Genomic DNA, 19359 nt, shown 5'->3' with positions numbered 1-19359 from the left:
TGGAAGCTGGAACCCGGGGAAGCAAAGGGATGCCCCATGGAGGAATCACCCTAACTTTAGATGGACTGAAGGTAACCCGAATCCACCACCCCAGCAGCAGATTACCAACTATTCGAATCCACCGGAACATCAATCCAACTGGTCTGGAAGAAAACAGGAAGGACAGAACAATTTGGGCAACCGGAATTAGGGAAACCAGTTTAACTGGGAGAGCATGAATCAGAACAATCCAGCGAACTCATACGTACCACCCCATCAGAGGAATTACCAAGGCAATAACTCAAACCCTCAACCCAATTACCAGGGAAATCAAGTGTCGGGTAATCAGTACAACAACAATCATGGCCTCAAGGGAATTTCCATTCAAATCAGGGACACGGACCTAGCCACCATCAAGGACCGAGTGCCAGTCAACCCAGCTCCAGACAGCCGAAGAGCCTCGATGAGATGGTAAATTATTTGGTCAGTTCGCAGCAACACCTTCAGAATATTATGTAGTCCAACAATGATGTGGTACATAAGCTTCAAGACGCTCAGGTGGAACACAGGACAGCCATGGATATGCTGGCGAAGCAAGTATCCCAGATCGCCACTTCCCTGAGTGAAATGCGTGGGAATGTGTGAAGAATACCTGCCACAGTTAAGCCACCCAATAGGGCTAACATCAGTCAAATCACCCTTAGATCCGGACGGGAGTACAAATGTCCAACAATGAGGATTGATAAAGGGACACCTACTGATGTGAGCAAAGAAGGAGATGACCTGACCCAGCAGAAGAAAGACACTGGGACAACAAAAGCAGAAATAAGGGAAGCCATAACAGAGAATGATATCAAGATCGGTGACTTGAGAAAACCGGTACCCCGAATGGCTGGCCCATTTTCCTAGACCCAGGAACTGAATTGGAGAAAGAAGAAGTAAGGAAAGAGACTGGAGAGTCCTCCAAGGGAGATTCCAGCAACACGGTCAAACAAGTGAAGCCATTCCCTTACTGGAAGTCAGAAAAAAGAAGGATCATCTAGTGGACTTCATGGAAATCTTCGGCAAGCTGGAAATCAACCTGCCATTCATACAGGCTCTGAAGCTGCCTCTTTTCAGCAAGTTCATCAAGGAATTTATCGCCGGGAAGACTAAACACAATGGCAAGATAGTAATCGGAGAGAGTATTTCAGCAGTGGTTCAGAAGCGGAGGATGCCATCAAAACGCACTAACGTAGGTATGTTCACTTTGCTCATTTCAATTGGGGACATAAGAATCGAACATGCTATATGTGACCTAGGAGCTTCGATAAATGTTTTATCGCTTTCCATCTACAAGAAGTTGGTAGGAGTACGAATGGTTGACACGAAGGTGGTGATCCAGTTAGCGGATAGGTCATGCATTAGTCCAAAGGGTGTGTTAGAAAATGTGATAGTTAAGGTGCATGATTTCTGGTATCCAGCCAATTTCCAAGTGATTAAGATGAGTGAAAATGAATCTGCTGAGTCTAGCAGAGTGCTTTTAGGTAGACCAATCCTACCCACCACTAAGACCATAATTGATGTTTTGATAGAACAATTTGTCTAGATTATCATGGGGAGAAATTCATATTTAACATTGATGAGGCTATTCATATTTAACATTGATGAGGCTATTCCAGTAACAAATTGATAATTCAGAACTGAGCCATTCCATTGATAAGGAGGTGGTAGGATGGTGTGAAGCAATGAACACACTGGAGTTGACAGATGAAGAGCTAGCAGAGGCGATTGTGGAATTCTGTAAGTATCTGACGTCTGCCACGTCAAGGGGATTAGCCCATCTGGCCAGTGTGGAAAAGTTACCAAACCCAGAGGAGTTAACCACAAGTGAAATGGACAAAAAACCCCTACCCTAGGAGACTAGTTCACCGAAGAAGGAGTTGAAGACACTTCCACCAGGCCTGAAGTATGCGTACCTAGAAGCAAATGAGACGTTTCCTGTGTTCGTCAATAGCACCCTGACCCAGGAGCAAGAGGGTAAATTACTGGAAGTGCTCAGAAAGAATAAGAAAGCCATAGGGTGGACTCTATCAGATCTGGTGGGAATCAGTCCTGATCTCAGCATGTAACGCCCGTACCTTAAATACGAAATTAATTTTATGAAACGAAATAGTTGATAAAATTATTTCGGAATATGATGCTTCTCGATAATTGTGATTTGGAAAAAATCGTATGATTTTATGTGTTTCATGTGAAAAGAAATGTGTTTATTCTAATTGTGAACGATGGGAGACACGTTTAAGGTCTCGTTGAAAGATTGACGACGAAATTGCTATTTTTAGCAGGACGAATGAAATACGTGGAAAGGTATATATATTTTCTATCTATGGATAACGACGTGCGTAAATCGAGGAATGGTTGAAGGGATAGTATATTTGGAACAACACCAAATATAAATTATGCCGTTAACCGTACTTTAATTTTGGTTGTGAAGAACGAGATAACAAAATAAAATAAAGACCCGTGAATTTTAATTTACGAAGGAAAAATGTGAAAAATAATGTATGAAATTATTTTGGACTTTTCAAAATAAATTTGAACTGCAATTAAATACAAAATATTTGGATCCTAGACTTTCTTTTAAATCCACCAAGTATTAGTACTGTTTTCTAACTTGGGCTTCCAATTTATTTAAGCCCAAACCAAAACCAATTTAATTAAAAAGCTTAAAGCCCAAGTATGGTTTTAAATTAAGTTGGACCAAGCCCAAAACCCTTTTCTTTTTCTTTCTTTCTTCTCCTTTTTTTTTCTTCATGGCCGACGGCCTTCCTACTCATGAAGGATACTCTCCATTTCCTACCACCTTCCATCTTCTACCATTACTCCCACAAATCCAAGAGTCACCCACTACTCCTTTCTTAAACCTCCTCTCTAACCCCTCACCATTTACACTTCACAAAAAAAAAAAGAGATAGAGGGAGAAGAGACGAGAGAGATTGCCGAGAGGAAGGAGGAGAAGGAGGAAGTTGCTTTCACCATTCTTTTTGTTCCACCACCACCAAGTTAAACTCTTGAGGTATAATCTCTTCCCTATCCTAAAGCATGAGTTGCATAGCAGCTTTGCATACATGTTATACCTCCTTGTGTCATAACTCTTCCATAACCAAATAAAGTAGAAACCAACTTAGAACCTTCCAAACGATCGCCGTACGTAACCAAAACTTAGAAAGAATATAGCTTTATGACCATAACGTGCATTGCGGGACGATTCGGAGTGGTTTCGGTGGAGGAGAAGCCGCCGTCGGCGACGGGCAGCGGCGGACAGCCATGCTCGACGTTCCGGTGGGCGGCAGCTTCCGGTGAGCGATGGCAGTAGCTTCCCTTCCCCCCGTCCCCGCCGTGGCAGCGGCCTGGCGAAGCAGCAGTAGCAGCGCGGCGGCGGTGGCGCGACGGCGAAGCCAAGTTGATGGCGAACCCAACGACGACGACCGGCTGAAGGCGTCGACTTCTCGACGACGATGCAGTGGCGACGATCCGGTCGATGGCGTCGAGCCGGAGAGAGGGCGACGGCGGCGGGCCTTCGTCGTGGTGGCAAACGGCAGTGACGGGTAGAGAGAAGGAGGGAGGGAGAGAGAGTGTGTTGGAGGAAGAAGATAGAGAGTGATATTGGGCCATGTTTTTATTTATTTTTTTTTATTAGTTGGGCATGGGATTAGTTTGTTTGTTGTTGGGCCTTTTTAATAATTAATTGGAGGTTTAGTTAAATTCTAGGGCTCACTTTTAAATTGTTGGGGCTCCCTAATTGTTTATGGAGGAATAAAGTGGCTAAGTAGCTTAATCTTTTGGGCCGGTAATTAGAGATAAATCGGGGGAAATATTTAATTAATTCCCGGGATAATTTTTAAGGAATGAATAATTTACCCTAAGCATGAAATAATACTTTTTCAACAGTAAATAATTACAAAAATTTAAGTATGCGCTTAAATAATTTTAGAAATTATTTTCGACGTCATGGAAAGTACGAGGAGCCAACGGGGAAAAAAATGAGCGTAAGCAGCCGACTGGCGTCACACGCGACGCCTTGGCGGCCGCCGAATAACCGAAAAAATCGAGAAAGAGAATTAAAAGATTTTAATTAGAGTGCATGCATTCTAAGTATCGTCGTTACCGAGAATTGATATGAATTTTATGTATTTTCCGAAAAGGTGGTTCGCACACACGCTAAAAGTCGGAACGAGGAACTTTGTACGGAAATCCTAAACTTTGAGGTGGGCTTTATTACTTAAATTTTTATTTGCAATTGATATGTTTATGGTGAAATCAGGGTGGTTTTAAATAGTATGTCATGCCGTATTTTAGGTTTTTGAATTGCCTATCTGATTGTCTACTAGAATAATGTTCTACTAGACTTTGATAGTTAACGAATTCGGGTCTAACTAGGGTCTAAGCCCTGCTTAGGCTAGTGCACTGATGGGGATCGTGAGCCGTCCTCTAGGTCGGCCGGTTCAGTGATCGAGTTTGTGGCCACATTCTCGTTTCACATGATGGTTCAGATATGGTACATGATGGAGGATGACGATTGTCCGCACGGACACTATTTTAAGGAATGAATTTTAGTGTTTCTCGGCCTTTTTAAAGTAAAACCCGGGATTCACTCGATGATGGCTTGACATATCTTAATGATGAATGTATTTCGGGCATGAGTTCACTGGGTGCATCAAGTACTCAGCCCCTGCATATGTTTTCCCTATGTGCAGGTTGAGCGAGGTCGGGAGGCGGAGGATGTTGAGTGATGATCCAAGAACTATTCCGGTTACTATTATGTCTTCATACATAGTAGTAGCTAAACTCTCATATTGCTTCCGCTACTCAATGTTTTAAGAATTTCTGTTATTCTCGTTAAATTGTTGAACTCTGTTATTCTCCATTATGCAATATCGGGATTGAAACTTTGGTTAAATAAATGGAATTTCATCTTTGAACGTTAAGTTGCATTGTCTTGATTGTTTTCCCCCTTCTTCCCCGCTTCTTAATTCCCCCACTAGTCACGATTTCCCGTGCTTCCTATCCTTAGGAAGTGCGGTCGTGACACAGCATGCATCATATTCGCTTGGAAGAAGGCACGAAAGCTTACCGGGACTCACAAAGGAAATTGAACCCAAACATCAGAGAAGAAGTCTTGAAGGAGGTGTTGAAGTTACTGTCTTTGGGAATCATCTACTCGATCCCAGATAGTGAGTGGGTTAGTCCGGTCCGTATGGTGCCGAAGAAGTCGGGTATATATGTGGTAAAGAATGAAAAGAATGAGCTCGTACCCATGCGATTAGTCACGAGGTGGAGAATGTGCATCGACTACCGGAAGTTGAATACAACCACTCGAAAAGACCACTTTCCCCTACCTTTCATTGACCAGATGTTGGAGAGGTTAGCAGGGAAACAATACTTTTGTTTTCTTGATGGTTACAGTGGCTATTTTCATATTTACGTCAACCCCGAGGATCAGAACAAGACAACATTCACTTGCCCATTTGGCACGTACGCTTATAGGAGGATGCCCTTCGGTCTATGCAATGCACTTGGAACTTTCCAAATGTGTATGATGAGCATTTTCTCCGACCTGTTAGAAGAGTGTATAGAAATCATCATTGACGACTTCACTGTCTACAGAGATTCATTTGAGTCGTGCTTAGGTCATCTGGATGTTGTTCTGAGAAGGTGTCAAGAGAAGAACCTTGTCCTCAATATCGAGAAGTGTCACTTTATGGTCCAAGAGGGAATCGTCCTGGGCCATGTTGTATCTGAGAGAGGAATCCAACTCGACAAGGCGAAGGTGGATGTCATCTCGAAGCTACCTAATCCCACAAGTTAGAATGAAGTAAGAGGATTCTTAGGTCATGTAGGTTTTTACCGAATGTTCACAAATGATTTTGCGAAGATCGCGCAACCGCTTACCCGCCTCCTGCAGAATGATGTCGATTTTGTCTTTGACGAGGCATGTCAAGGGGCCATCCAACTCCTGAAGGATAAGCTTGTATCAGCCCCGATAATCAGAGCTCCAGACTGGAATCACCCCTTCGAGGTGATGTGCGATGCCAGTGACTATGTCGTCGGAGCAGTAATAGGTCAAAGAATTGATGGGAAGAGCTATGCAATTTTCTACGACTCGAAGACTCTTAACCAGGCCCAGAAGAATTACGACACCACGGAGAAAGAAATGCTAGCTGTTGTGTATTCCTTTGAGAAATTCTGACCATATTTACTTGGGTCGAGGGTGATAGTGTTCACTGATCACGCAGCTATTAAGTACCTGTTGGTGAAGAAGGAGCCTAAGCCAAGACTAATCCGATGGGTGTTGTTACTACAAGAATTCGACTAGGAAGTGAGGGATAAGAGGGGAACCGAGAATAAGGTAGTCGATCATCTAAACAGAATTTTTCAAGGAGATACAGAGGAAGCTATATCAGATGCGTTTCCTGAAGAGCATCTTTATTACGTGGGAAATTCTTCTAGACCAATTAGATGGATGGAACTGCTAGCGATAACTGGTCCAGGATATTCAGAAAATGGGAAGTTTAAGCTAAATGCGGAACCTTGGTTCACAGATTTGGAAAATTTCCTAGTCACATGAGAGCTTCCGAGTGAACCAGAAGATGAAAATTAGAAGTGAGGCCAAGTATTATTTTTGGGACGATCCTTACCTCTGGAAAATGGGTTCAGGCCAGAGGTGTATTCCGGAATGTGAACAGAGAGACGTACTGCACCACTGCCATGCATTGGCATGCGGCGGGCATTTTGGCCCAAGAAAAACTGCTAGGAAAGTTCTGGACAGCGGTTTTTACTGGCCCACACTGAATAGAGACGCGTATCAGTATTGCTAGAGTTGTGGTTGATGCCAACAGACCGGGAGAATCTCCGCTCGCGACGAAATGCCCCATGTCCCAGTGATTGTCTGTGAAGTGTTCAATGTCTTGGGGATGGACGTCATGCGTCTATTCCTATCTTCCTACAGAAATTCTTATATACTGGTGGTAGTAGATTACGTATCAAAATGGATAGAGGCTAAGGCGACTGCCACGTATGAAGCAAAGGAGGTCACGAAGTTCCTAAAGGCCAACCTTTTCAGCCGTTACGGAGTGCCCAGGGCGGTTATTTCTGATCAAGGAACGCATTTCTGCAACCGAACCACGAAGGCCTTGATGAAGAAATACGGAGTACATCACAGGCTGTCCACTCCATATCATCCATAGAGTAACATGCAGGCAGAGATCTCCAACCGTGAGATAAAAGGAATTTTGAAGAAAACAGTTAACCCGTCGAGGAAAGACTGGAGCAAACAGTTGGATGATGCTCTCTACGCCTACCGTACTGCGTTAAAGACCCTCATTGGAATGTAGCCTTACAGGCTCGTTTTCGGCAAGATGTGTCATCTCCCTATGGGCATTGAACATAGAGCTTACTGGGCGGTCAAGGAGATGAATCTGAAGCCCAGGCATGTGAGGAAGAGAGGAAACTTCAACTACAAAAGCTGGAGGAATTGAGACTCGTATGATGCGGCAATGTGGTACAAGGAAAAAACCAAGTTGTGGCACGACAAAAACCTCCGGGTCAAGGAATTGCAAGTTGGCCAGAAAGTTCTCTTGTTCCAATCCAGGCTGAAGTTAATGCCAAGAAAATTGAAGTCCAAGTGGATAGGACCCTACACGATCGTTGGCCTCAGAGAAAATGGAGCTGTGGAAATTCAGGGAAGCGCTTCTAACTATATCCCTTTCCTTGTTAATGGTCACAGAGTTAAAGTGTTTAGGGATAGTTCAGAGCAATGTGTGGAAGAAATTCCACTACGCATGCTCCCCACTATCGCCTAACTGTTCAGGTTGTTTGGGTATTCTTCATAAATTCTTGGTTCAGGTAGATAGGAATGAAGTTTTAAATCTGTAGACTGAACCATGATATTCCCAAGAATACTTAAAGACATTTTGTAAATAATGTAAATATGTGTTTTTTATCTAAAAGAAAAAAAATCTAAATAAAGAAAAAATTAATTACCCAAAAAATATTTTTGAAACACCAAGCACACCTTGAAAAGTAATTTGAGATTGAAATTTTTTTTGGATTCACATCCCCTTGACCAGGTTGTTCGGTGCCTCCTCTTTAATTAAGTTTTTCTAAGTGTGAGAAGTTTATGTTGTTGAGTTTATTCCACACTGAACATCCTGTTCCACTTCATCACACTTGGTTGAGGACAAGCTGTGATGAAGTGAGGAGGGGGAGGGGTTAGTGTAGAAAGGGTCTGAGTATGTATATATGTCTGCCAGGTCTAGGAGTCAGTAGAGTGTCTTTTTTTAGGATCTGTGTTTATGCATAACTGGTAAAATAAAAGGCAAGTGCCCCTTAGGGAGAGTGATTGAAGAGAGAATACATGTCAATTTGTGAAACCTTTTTCCTTAATAAATCGAAGTCAGTTTGGATGAAGTAAGAACGATAGAAAAGCCTTAATTTAAACCAACTGTGAAGCCCTCTAAAAAGCGTGAGTTAAAAGCTTAAAGTAGAACACTTTCTACTAAACAGAAAACAAAGAGGCTACCATTGATGCTTAAATAAAATGACATAGGAGAGTAAGGACTAAAGGCAATAGGAGAATGTAAGTTAAAAAATAAAACGGGCAGGGGATTCTGTAACCTGACTCGAGAGAAAAAATGAAAAAAAAGAGTTAGGTACAAAATGGGCCAGAAAATTTTGTAACCTGACCCAAGGAAAATTTTAGAGAAAAGAAAAAGGGCAGGAAAATTGTAACCAGACCCAAGAAAAAAGAGGAGAAAAAATTATTAGAAAAATTTCAGGGCAGGAAAAAAATTGTAACCTGACCTGGTAGATAAAGGGGATAGATGAATAAGGTCAAAATGGCCAGGGAGCAGCTCCAAATTTTGGGAAGTTAGATTGTAAAAGGGAGGTTGTTTCCAACTTTTGTCCCTAAGTTCATATGTCCTTCATATGTTTTTACTCACACTGTTTGAACTTAGACCCCCTAGGATTCTCATTTACATACTACAATTCCCCGACCCCATTACAACCTAGTGAAAGACCTTAAGAAACTTCCATGTGTCAGTAGAACTCAAGGTATCAGTGCTATGGCAAATTGATGAGCGAATGATCCTAACATCCCTGGTGCGGAATGAGTGATCGAGTAAATCCAACAGATGGTAAGAACTAAGGCTATCTTGATGAACTGACAACCTGACTAGATAGAAGAAGGGAGGGGGAGGAATCTGAGGCTGTAGACGATTGGATTGACCTTAATCTTGTGGGGACGACTACTAGAAAATAATACCAGTTTATGCATTTAAGTGTCTATGTTTTTTCCTTGTCTTGTTTGTTTTCTGTGTGTGTTTGTATCTGTTTTCTTTGTCCAAGTCTTTTGCGTCTAGGTCTAGGAGATTGTATTTTTTTTCTATTCGGTAGTGGGTTAAAAGGGGAACCATGCATTGAAACTTGCCTTATTTCTTTTTCTTATCTTTTATACTTGAGGACAAGTATGGTTTAAGTGTGAGCAATTTGATTAGGCTCATTTCATGCATTGGTTTTGGGTTAAATTCTGTGTTTTGGAACACTAATAAATGTTTCTAAGTTCATGTGCGTAATAAATCGTCGGGCCCGGGAGTTTATGTTAATTGACCTGGCAGATGCAAAAGAGATGAATTTTGGAGTGAAACATCAGAAGTCATCTCTCGAACCTAGGAGAATTAGGAAGTTGGCGACATGAGCAGAATGGAGCAAAGAGCAGACTTTAAAAGATCCTATTCAGGGGCACAAGCGTCAATTTACTAAGAAGATGCTCTATGGATCAAAGCCTTACCTATATAAAGAGCTCAACATTGAGGAATAGAAGAGGCTTTTTAGATCACTTTTTAGGGAGACTCCTAGCTCACTGACTTAGCTCCACACTTCAGAAACACATTTCAGTTGTTGCACACTTAGATATGGGGTGATTTTCGGCTACAGTGGTGGTTTTCATTCGTTTACTGCTATGTAACACCGTCCTACGTGGGCGAAGAAACAATATTTACATTTTGTCTTGGATCAGTTTCCGTTTTCTTAAGTACTTGTTGTTTTTTTAGCTTAAGTAATTTCTGTTCTGACTTGGATCTGCAGGAATCAAGCTTAGTATTATATATTATGGATGTTTCTATTGGATCTCGTGAAGTTGATGTTTGTTTGCTGCTTTTCTATTTCGTATTTGCTGTTTGTTAGATGTTCGGAGTTGGGATCTGTTGGATAGTTGTTAGATTTGTTGGATCTGGTTATGGAGACGTTAGGATTTTTGTGAAACGTGGTGGATCTGGAGTTATTGTTTAAATTCTGCATGATTATGGTTGTTTACTGTTTGTTCTCTTATCTGCTAGACCCAGTAGTTTAGATATATCGAGTTTAGTCTTAAGTTTCTTATTTAATTTCAGATTTGGATCTTGCTCTGTTTTCATGATGATTGATGCTCTGTTTCACTCTGTTATTCCCGTTTTGTTCATGAAGAAAACGAAGTTTGTTAGTAGTTAAGATCAGAGCTGCTCATGTTTGTGCTTTTTGCTTGTCTTTTGTGTTTTTCTGCAGCTTTTCCAGAACTTGGTCATTTAAGGAAATTTGGTCCCCACTTTCTGTGCTAGTTTGTTTAGTCCTAGTTTGTTTGAATTGCTCCTTAAGTTAAATTTTGCATTCTGAGTCATGCATGTACCGTACGAGCCCGTTTCCTAGACCTAGTAGATAGAGTAATCTAGCTTTAATTTCCCAAGTCCAGTAGTTTTAAATACTCGACCCACTTGTTGCGTGGCAGCAGCCAAACCCTCCCAAAACATCTTGAATACAATTTCGTAGCACATCCGTCCTCGTGGGACCGATCCTTTACTTCCCTATACTAGCCAATAGTATAGTGGGTTGAGGTTTTGAAGCGGAAAATGCGTATCCAACGACCATTTCTGACAGATTCATGATCTCCTAGACCCTGAGATCTAGTGAATCCTCTGGACCTATTGGATTGAGAATTTCAATTGCACACGCTCTTTCTAGCTACTTCAACTACCATCTTTCTTTGGAACTAAAATCACGGGAACGACACAAGGTGAAAGAGATTCTCGGAACAACCCTTTGGCAAGGAGTCCCTCGACCTGCCTTTGAAGTTTTTATGTTTTCATCGGGTTTTCCTTGCAAGCCGCCCGGTTGGGAAGTGAGGATCCGGGAACAAAATCAATTTGATGTTCGATCCCTCTCACGAGTGGAAGTTTGTTGGGAAGTTCATCCGGAAAGACATTTTGAAAATCTTGCAAGACATGTTCAATCCCCAAAGGACAAGGGTTAGCGTTAGTCTTCAAACACAAATTATTCCGGACCATAAGAAGTATGGTTGAACGGCTATTTAGAGCCCACCCAAGGTCGGAAGTCCCTGCTATCAAGCAACCTTTTCCCTCCCGTGCTTGAGATTTTTCTTTTTTGGGTGTTTTTTACTTGCTCTCACCACTCCCACTCTCACTTGGCTTTTTTATCTCACCCACACTCACTAGACTTTTCTCGCTATCCCTTTCTCTTTGTAAGTGTTGGTGTGCCTCAAATACATCCTTAGACCAGAGAGGCTTCAACCTAACCTTCAAGACATTGAGCATGTAGAAATACTCATTAGTTTAGCCATTTTTGTAAACTTTCCTATCAAATTCCCAAGGCCTTCCCAATAAGACGTGGCAAGCTGTCGTGGGTATCACATCACACAACACCTCATCTTCAAACACTCAATTCTTCAAGGGCACACGGCTTTGAGTAGTCACCTTCAACTCCCCGATTTCCCCCAACCATTGAAGTTTATAGGGCTTAGGATGTTTGACGGCCTCCAACCCCAATTTGGCCACCAATTGCTCACTCACAACATTGGCACAACTCCCACCATCAATAATCACCAAACAAGTTTTATCATTAACCTTGCAATTCATGTGGAAGATATTGCACCTTTGCTTCTTATTCTCTTCAAGCTCTTGTTGCACATAGAGCATCCTAAGCACCACTAACGTCTTCACTTCTTCATTCTCCTCCACCCCACTAGAATAAGACATGTGGGGATCCACACTTACCTCCACACCCTCCTCTACACACTCCTCCTCATCTTCACTATACACGCTATCATCTTGCCTAATAACCATCACACGTTGGTTTGGGCACTCACGCGCATAATGGCCATAACCCTTACACTTAAAGCATTGTACCTTTTTATCGCTCGAAGGAGCGGGAGCTTTGGAGATTTGAGAGCTAGGAGTAGTTTTGCTTGATGACTTCCCTCGAGAGTAGGGAAACTCTCCATCTTTCTGGCAGGGCTGTTCCACTTGCTTGCCACCATTCCCCCTCCGGATTGGCTAGACGCCATCTTTGCCTTGCTAAGAGCCACCTCTCTGCCTTGCCTCTCGAAGGTCTCGGCAAAACTAAGAACTTCCCCCAAAGATATGTCTCTCAATACCTCAATTTGCACTTTATGCTTCAAAGTAGTGTTGAGACCATGGATGAAACGGTCTTGAGTAGCCTCATACGACTCATCCACCCCTATCTTGTTCATCAAGGAGAGAAGTTTATAATAGTAATCCATCACGCTCATTGATCCTTGCCTTAGGTCTTGAAGCTCTCCTCTAAGCCTAAGGTAATAGGACTTAGGCACAAATGACTCCTTCGTGATCCTACACAACTCCTCCCAAGAAAGGACTTCTCCTAACCTAGCTAATCTCCTCTTCCTCATCACGTCATTCCACCAAGTATTAGCAAGACCCCTAAACTCCGCCAATGCAATCTTCACCTTGTCTCCCTTAGAATAATTGTGGAGGGAGAATACTTTATCCACTTGAGATTTCCACTCCAAGTAGGCTTCGGGGTCGAACTTGCCATGGAATTCGGGTAGGTTGTGCTTCAAGGTCTTGGAAGGGTCATCAAATCGAGGCTGGAACTCCTCACCATGGTATCTATCTCTTCTAAACCTATCACCATAAGGTTCCATCCCCACATATTGATTTCCTCCCCCAAAACGACCATACCCCCCGTTTCCTCCTTCAAACCACCTATTGACTCCATTACCCGCCCCCCCAAACCGTCCATTCTCCATGTGGTTAATTCTCTCCCTAACATTCCCCCTTGGCCATCCATCATATGCCTCCCCTTCTTCGACTTCTTTCGGGACCTCATTGGGTATAGAATTACCCATAGGAGTGGGAGGTCTCATCCTCCGTTCTTCTTTCAAGGCATTGAACTCCTCAAATAGAGTGTTTTGGACGGCTCATGTGCGACCTTCGTACGATTGGATATCTTGTTGGAGATCCCGTCTGAGATTCGCCAACATTTGAGCCATTGAGCTTGCTAGGTCCCCCTCGGATGTAGGATAGCTCAAGTTTGTTTCCTCCCTTTCCGCACTTGTCCCCGCCATTTTGTTGGACCGGGTGCGAGGAGGCATAGATTAAATTCCTGCAATAAGACAAACACTAAGGACTAGCCCAAGTGTGGTTAGTGAAAACAAAAATAAAGAAAGTAAGATTTAAGAAGGTGGCCTTAACCAAGATGTCCTACCCCCTCCCCCAAAAGTCACTCTCCAATATCACTCGGAAGAAGGTTTAGAGTATAGTAATAGGTTGTTTCACTCACACTTGCAACTCCAATTCCAAGTTTTAGGTGCTTGAGGTGGATCAATCAAGGTATACCCCTAGGCAAAGAAAAATCAAGAAGACTTGACAAATAAACACATATTAGCAAGATGCAAGTAGGTTCAAGGCCTTAAGCAAAACACACACAAACCAAAGAAAATTGGGATGAAGCTTTTGCTGAAATTTGGCTGATCTTTAGGAATTATTTTGGTATTGATCCCCACGCCCAAATAGGATGAATTTTGGTGGAGAGGTTAAATATCAAGTCTAGATCTAGGGAAAAATATTCATATATAGTCAGATCTAATAATTAGATATGATTTGCATGGTTTTCCCCAACTATGCCAAAACAGGGCAATGATGTTAAACCCCACAGTTATCTAGGAAAATGAAGGAATTTGTCGATGAAACTTTGTAGAGAGATAGATCACATAACATAGATCATATACACATCTAAGCACATTTGATCAATCTGATCATCCCAACAAAAACAGAGCAAAACAAGGAATAAAAGAAAACTCAAAGAAACAAAAGATCAAACACCTAGTGGGTACTAGGCTCTAGATACCAAATGATGTAGATCCATGTAAGTCATGATCCATTAACCCAAGGAAAAATCCAATATTAGATGTTTGATCAAATATTTTTGGTGAAGTAGATTTTCAATTAATCAAGGTAACAAAGGCAAATCATAGATCTAACAAGAACTAATGAATCTAAGATGAACAAGAAGGATTAACATTAGATCATGTGTAAAATGGAATACAAAGTCATTCATGAAGTAAGCTAAGGCACTTACAACATAACTAACATGCATTCATGGCTAGATCTTCAAGGCAACCACAATCCTCAAAGCATACATCCACTTGATCCATACTTCACTAGAAAATGATGAATCAAGCAACCTAAATCTAGGAATTAGATAGAAACCCTCTTCAAGAGGAACAAATCTTACTAGTATTTGATTTCAGCAAAAACTAAGGAATAAAATGGGAAAATGGGGTATTAATAGTTTAGACCCAAATCCCAAGAAAAAGGCCCACACAAACTATCATGCGTCACTCTACCCGGCCGGTTGAAACGTTCTGACTCTTTCACTTGGCCGGGTGTAAGTCCCTGGACTCGGACTTCCTTCCGTGAGTCACCCGGCCGGGTGGACGAGGTGACCACAAGTCACCCGGCCGGGTGGAACGTTCTGACTCTTTCACGCCTTAGACGGGGCACCCGGGCGGGTGGCAGCATGGGTACCCAGCCGGGTGGAGAAGTTTGGCTGCGACTCCTTCAGCAGGTTGTACCCGGTCAGGTGGAATGCTTTCTCCTTCAAATTTCAGCACGTTCCTCGCCGTGGGCACCTCGTTCTTCATGGACTCCTCCAGCATGGCCTTTTGCACAAAAGTAGAGAGTCCCTCCCATAGCCGCCTCACCATGGACCTCGTCATGGGGCCTCCACGTGGGGTCGTATCATGTAGTGTCTATTAAGTGGATCTAACTCGCCAACCTCCTCTCACGATTATGTAGCAAGTTATATTAAATCATCACAGAATGTGTCACTCAAACGTGAAGCATTATCCAATTACTTAATGAAGAAACAAAGTAAGAACAAAACGGATATTAAATAGTAAAACGGAATTGTATATCCCAATAAAAGTTACTAACACATCCAAAGAATTCTTATAGTTTAGCTAGTCATGGACAAATAGCAAAAACTACAAATTAAATAACAAAACACAAAGAAAAAACAAACAAAACCCAATGATGAATTGTTATGCAATCTTTAGTCTTCTCTTGCCTTACTCCAATCTCCAAGAATGGTGATGGAATGATGGATGGAGGATTTAGGGTTGGAGAATTGAGGGAGGAGCCATAGAGGCTCCCCTTTTGGGGGCTATATATTGGTGAATATTATGAATTAGGTTATGGGGTATATATAGGCTGGAAAAAAGGTTTAAACATGGTAAAAGATGTCCTCCAAGTAATAGGAAAGATGGAATTTTCGTGCCCCATAGGTTAAGGAAAAGATTTGGCTTAACAAGGTAAAAGTTTATTTCCTTCCTTAAATTTCCCCCAGCACTTGACAGCATTGCGCACTCTTCGTAGAAGGACCATAACTTAATCCAAAGAATTCAGATTGAGATGAACTTGGTACCAACGTGAAGCTCTTTCAATGGAAGAGAATGGTATGTAGCACACCCTGATCGGACGTCAGAATCGTCAGAAAATTGGGTTTGAACTGGCACTGCTGCGCGCAAATAGGTCCAGCGGGCCGCTGGATAGCTCCAGAACTGTCTGGACTTGGTTCAGCGACCGTTGCATTGGGTGCAGCGGGCCGCTGCGTTGCGCTTCAGTTCCAGCTTCCGAATTTTGATCTTTTTATGCTCTTTTGCTGCTATATTTTGCACATTTCTCACAAAATATGTCAAAATACCAAAATGGATAAATATGCAAATAATTGACATGTAATGGAACTTTGACACTCAAAATGGACCAAATAATGGCCTTAAAATAGTGTAAAATCCGAGTATATCAGCTACCTATGTCCACTAAGATTTTCAGAGCCTTCTTTTGACATATTCCTCTGATCCTCATCACTTGAGGTCCATCTTTTCCCCAGACCGCGTGTAGAGATAATTGTAAGTCCAGCTTTTCCTCTTCTAGTTTCTCTCCCTCTTCTTCTGGTTCATCTGGCTCAACAGGCTCCTCTCTTTGTATGAGATGTATCACAAAGGATTTCCTCATAGAGCATTTGTGATTTGGTGTGAACTTCTCGGGACACCAGAAACATTCATGCTTAGCCCTCTTCTCATCCATCTCCTTAGGTGTTAAGTTTGCACTAGCTCTGACTCCCCCAGAGAAATTGTTGTCTCTGTTATATCCACTCCAGTTACTAGAGTTTCCCATTGGCTTGTTGGTGGTTGACACGGCTAGAGGCTTGCTACTTGATGATGCACTTTTTATTAGCACTAAAAATACCTACAAGCATACAAGGTAGATCTAGTAAAGCTAAAGGTCAGTACCGGGATATCGGACACAGGGAATAAGATTTCAACTGACTACCATATACAAAGCGTCATATACTATCTAGAGACACGGGATTTCTGGGTTTAATTTATAAAGCTGAACTGAAATAAATGAACAAATAATAGAAAGCGTAAAAACATATGATACAAAACAGACGAATGAATGTTAAATTTTAGGATCCAAAACATAATCGACTTCCTTGAATTACGGTCTCTAGAGTTATTAAGTCGGTCACTAAAATAGATTAAACCCCCTCCCGAGGTGAGAAATCTGTAGATTAGGTGTTGAAATCAAAGTCCCCTTTAAATCTCTAACATCTAACTCCCAAAAGATCGTTAAGACCAATGACCTCACGTGAAACGTCAACTCTCCCGAGTTTTATTGAATTAAAGTGTGAATTATCCCTTTTCCAAGTCAATTATTTCGTCTCCCGAGTACTCTAATCAACTCTAACATGTATTCAAGAGGTAGCTAATCAATTGAACATAGATAGCACAAGGATAAATCAAATAACTGCAAAAGCTAACAAGAAAAATCAATTGAATATCTTCACCAAAAATTCTACAAAAGATGTTCTACTCATAGATAAGTAAATACACTTATTAAAGTACAAGACATGAAAGAAATCGATAAAACCCAAGGTTGAATCTTCAATCTTCAGTCTTCTCTTGCATGTATCTGCAGAGCTCCGCTCCAATGGAAGATGGATGAATTAAGTGTGGAATATGGGATGGAAGAAGTTGTAGAGAGAGAGAAGGATTGGAGGCTCTGAGATCCAGAATAAGAATTAGGTTCAGAGGTATTTATAAGCTGGAAAAAGTTTATTTTTGATAATTTTCGTGCCCTACAAGAATTGGGAGAGATTTGTGCAATATTTATTTTCTTCCGCTTAATTTCCGTCAGCTTTGACTGCACTGTGCAATGTTCGTAGAATAGTCATAACTTTCTCCACAAAACTCCGATCGAGTCGTGCAAGGTATCCACGCGAAGATCTTTCGAAGACGAAGAGAATGGTATGAATTAATAACTGATTGAACTTCAAAAGAGCTAGGAAAATTGGCTTGAACTGAGGCTGCTGCATGTTGGCTTTTTTGCACCTTTTATGTCTTTTTCTATCATTTATCAACAAACACGTCAAAAGTACCAAATGTATAACATATGAAATTTAAGAACATAATTTGCATGATTAACATTTAAAATGAACCAAATCTAGTTCTTAAAAACATGCAAAATTTGTGTTTGTCACTTGAGTAATAGATATTCCCAGATTGTGTTCCACTTTGAATCCCCTTAGACTTCCCTCCTCCTAAGGCCCTCACTGTGAGTACCTGTAGCTGTGCCAATGAGTAAGCTTCATCTAGCCCCTTCGGTTTAAACATTCTTAATTCATCCTCCAAGCCCGATATAAAGAAGCTCAATTCCTGATCCTCTCTAATACCAGCCCTCAGGGAATAGCTCGTTAAATGCATCCATATAGGCTTGCAACGTTCCCCTCTGTTTCAGATTACGAAGATCTGCCAATGGATCTGCAAATGCATTTGCCCCGAAGCGAGCAGCCAACGCTGAGATGTAGCACGCCCAATTGCGTAGGCCAGGTCGCTGTGCAGGCTCTCAAAACCTTTGTGCCATTGCAGAGCCTTCCCTTCGAGATGAATCGCCACCAATCTCACCCGTTCCTCCTCTGGTACCTTCGCAACCTGAAAAATTACTCCGCTCGCATTACCCATCCCTCAAATCCATCTCCATCAAATTTGGGAAATTCATAACGTGTAGATCTACCCCAATCACTCCTCTCCTCACCCCATCTTCCATTACTTCCACCACTTCCTTCCCCATTCTCCAACACCGATTTATTTTTTTGATTCTGCAGATTAATCGCAGCGATCGCCTGCGTCATTTCCTCAGTTTTCCCACTCTTAACATGCACTACTTGTTCCAACAGCTCACTCATCTGTTTCTCCACCATATCCATCGCCTTCCTCTCCGTCTCCATGCTTCGCGTCACCATACCTACGTCCGGAGATCGAATGCTCTGAATACCACTTGATACTACCTTAGCTCGTGGCTTCCCAATTATGGATCGAATTCATAAACAAAACCACAATTACTCAAATTACGCAACGAAATCAACAAGATGACGCGATTGAATAGGAATTATATTGATAAATAGGAACGATAATGAAAGTAACACAATCAGAAAGTAATCGGAAAGCAATACAGCGATACAATGCTTCAGATCCACGATCTAAAACACATGAACAATCACACAACAATCACGAAATGTAGGTAGTGTGGTCCCCTTTTATAGTCTGCTCCTCCCATGCATCCCACGCATCTTCCGCCACATCATTCGCCACCTCATCATGCCCGTTCGGATCAAACACGTGCTAGTTATTGATCCACCTTGGCTTATTTAGATTCTTACGCCACACAAGCGTCATCGCTTGCGACTCATGTGGTCCATAACGTTGCATGCATGTGTACGTATGGTATATACCATCATATATACGTGCATGCAACATTTTCCGACAGCTTTAGACAAGACTTGACTCCTCTTTCTGTAAGCAACTCCTTGCATCTCTTATTTTTCCAATTTTATCTTTAATTGAAAGCTAGGGTTTATTCTTAAGTGTTTCCCCTTTTGAAATTAAGTAATTAGACGACGTTCTAAAGTTTTTATGGAATATTGTTCCCTTATACATCATCTAGGGAAAATATGTCATTTTGGTAA

The 19359-nt window shown here is 41.8% G+C and overlaps 1 protein-coding gene across 1 annotated transcript; it reads left to right on the top strand.

The window, feature by feature from the left end:
• The first annotated feature begins 711 nt into the window (after positions 1-711).
• On the top strand, positions 712-1877 carry LOC121764249. The gene is made up of 3 exons (XM_042160302.1): positions 712-841; positions 909-1217; positions 1660-1877. Exons 1-3 carry the CDS (start codon positions 712-714, stop codon positions 1875-1877), a joined length of 657 nt encoding a protein of 218 aa, XP_042016236.1.
• Positions 1878-19359: the final 17482 nt, after the last annotated feature.

This window comes from Salvia splendens, chromosome 14 (genome assembly GCF_004379255.2).
Source record: "Salvia splendens isolate huo1 chromosome 14, SspV2, whole genome shotgun sequence".
In the NCBI taxonomy this organism is placed as follows: Eukaryota; Viridiplantae; Streptophyta; class Magnoliopsida; order Lamiales; family Lamiaceae; genus Salvia; species Salvia splendens.
This window is presented reverse-complemented; position numbering and strand designations above follow the sequence as displayed.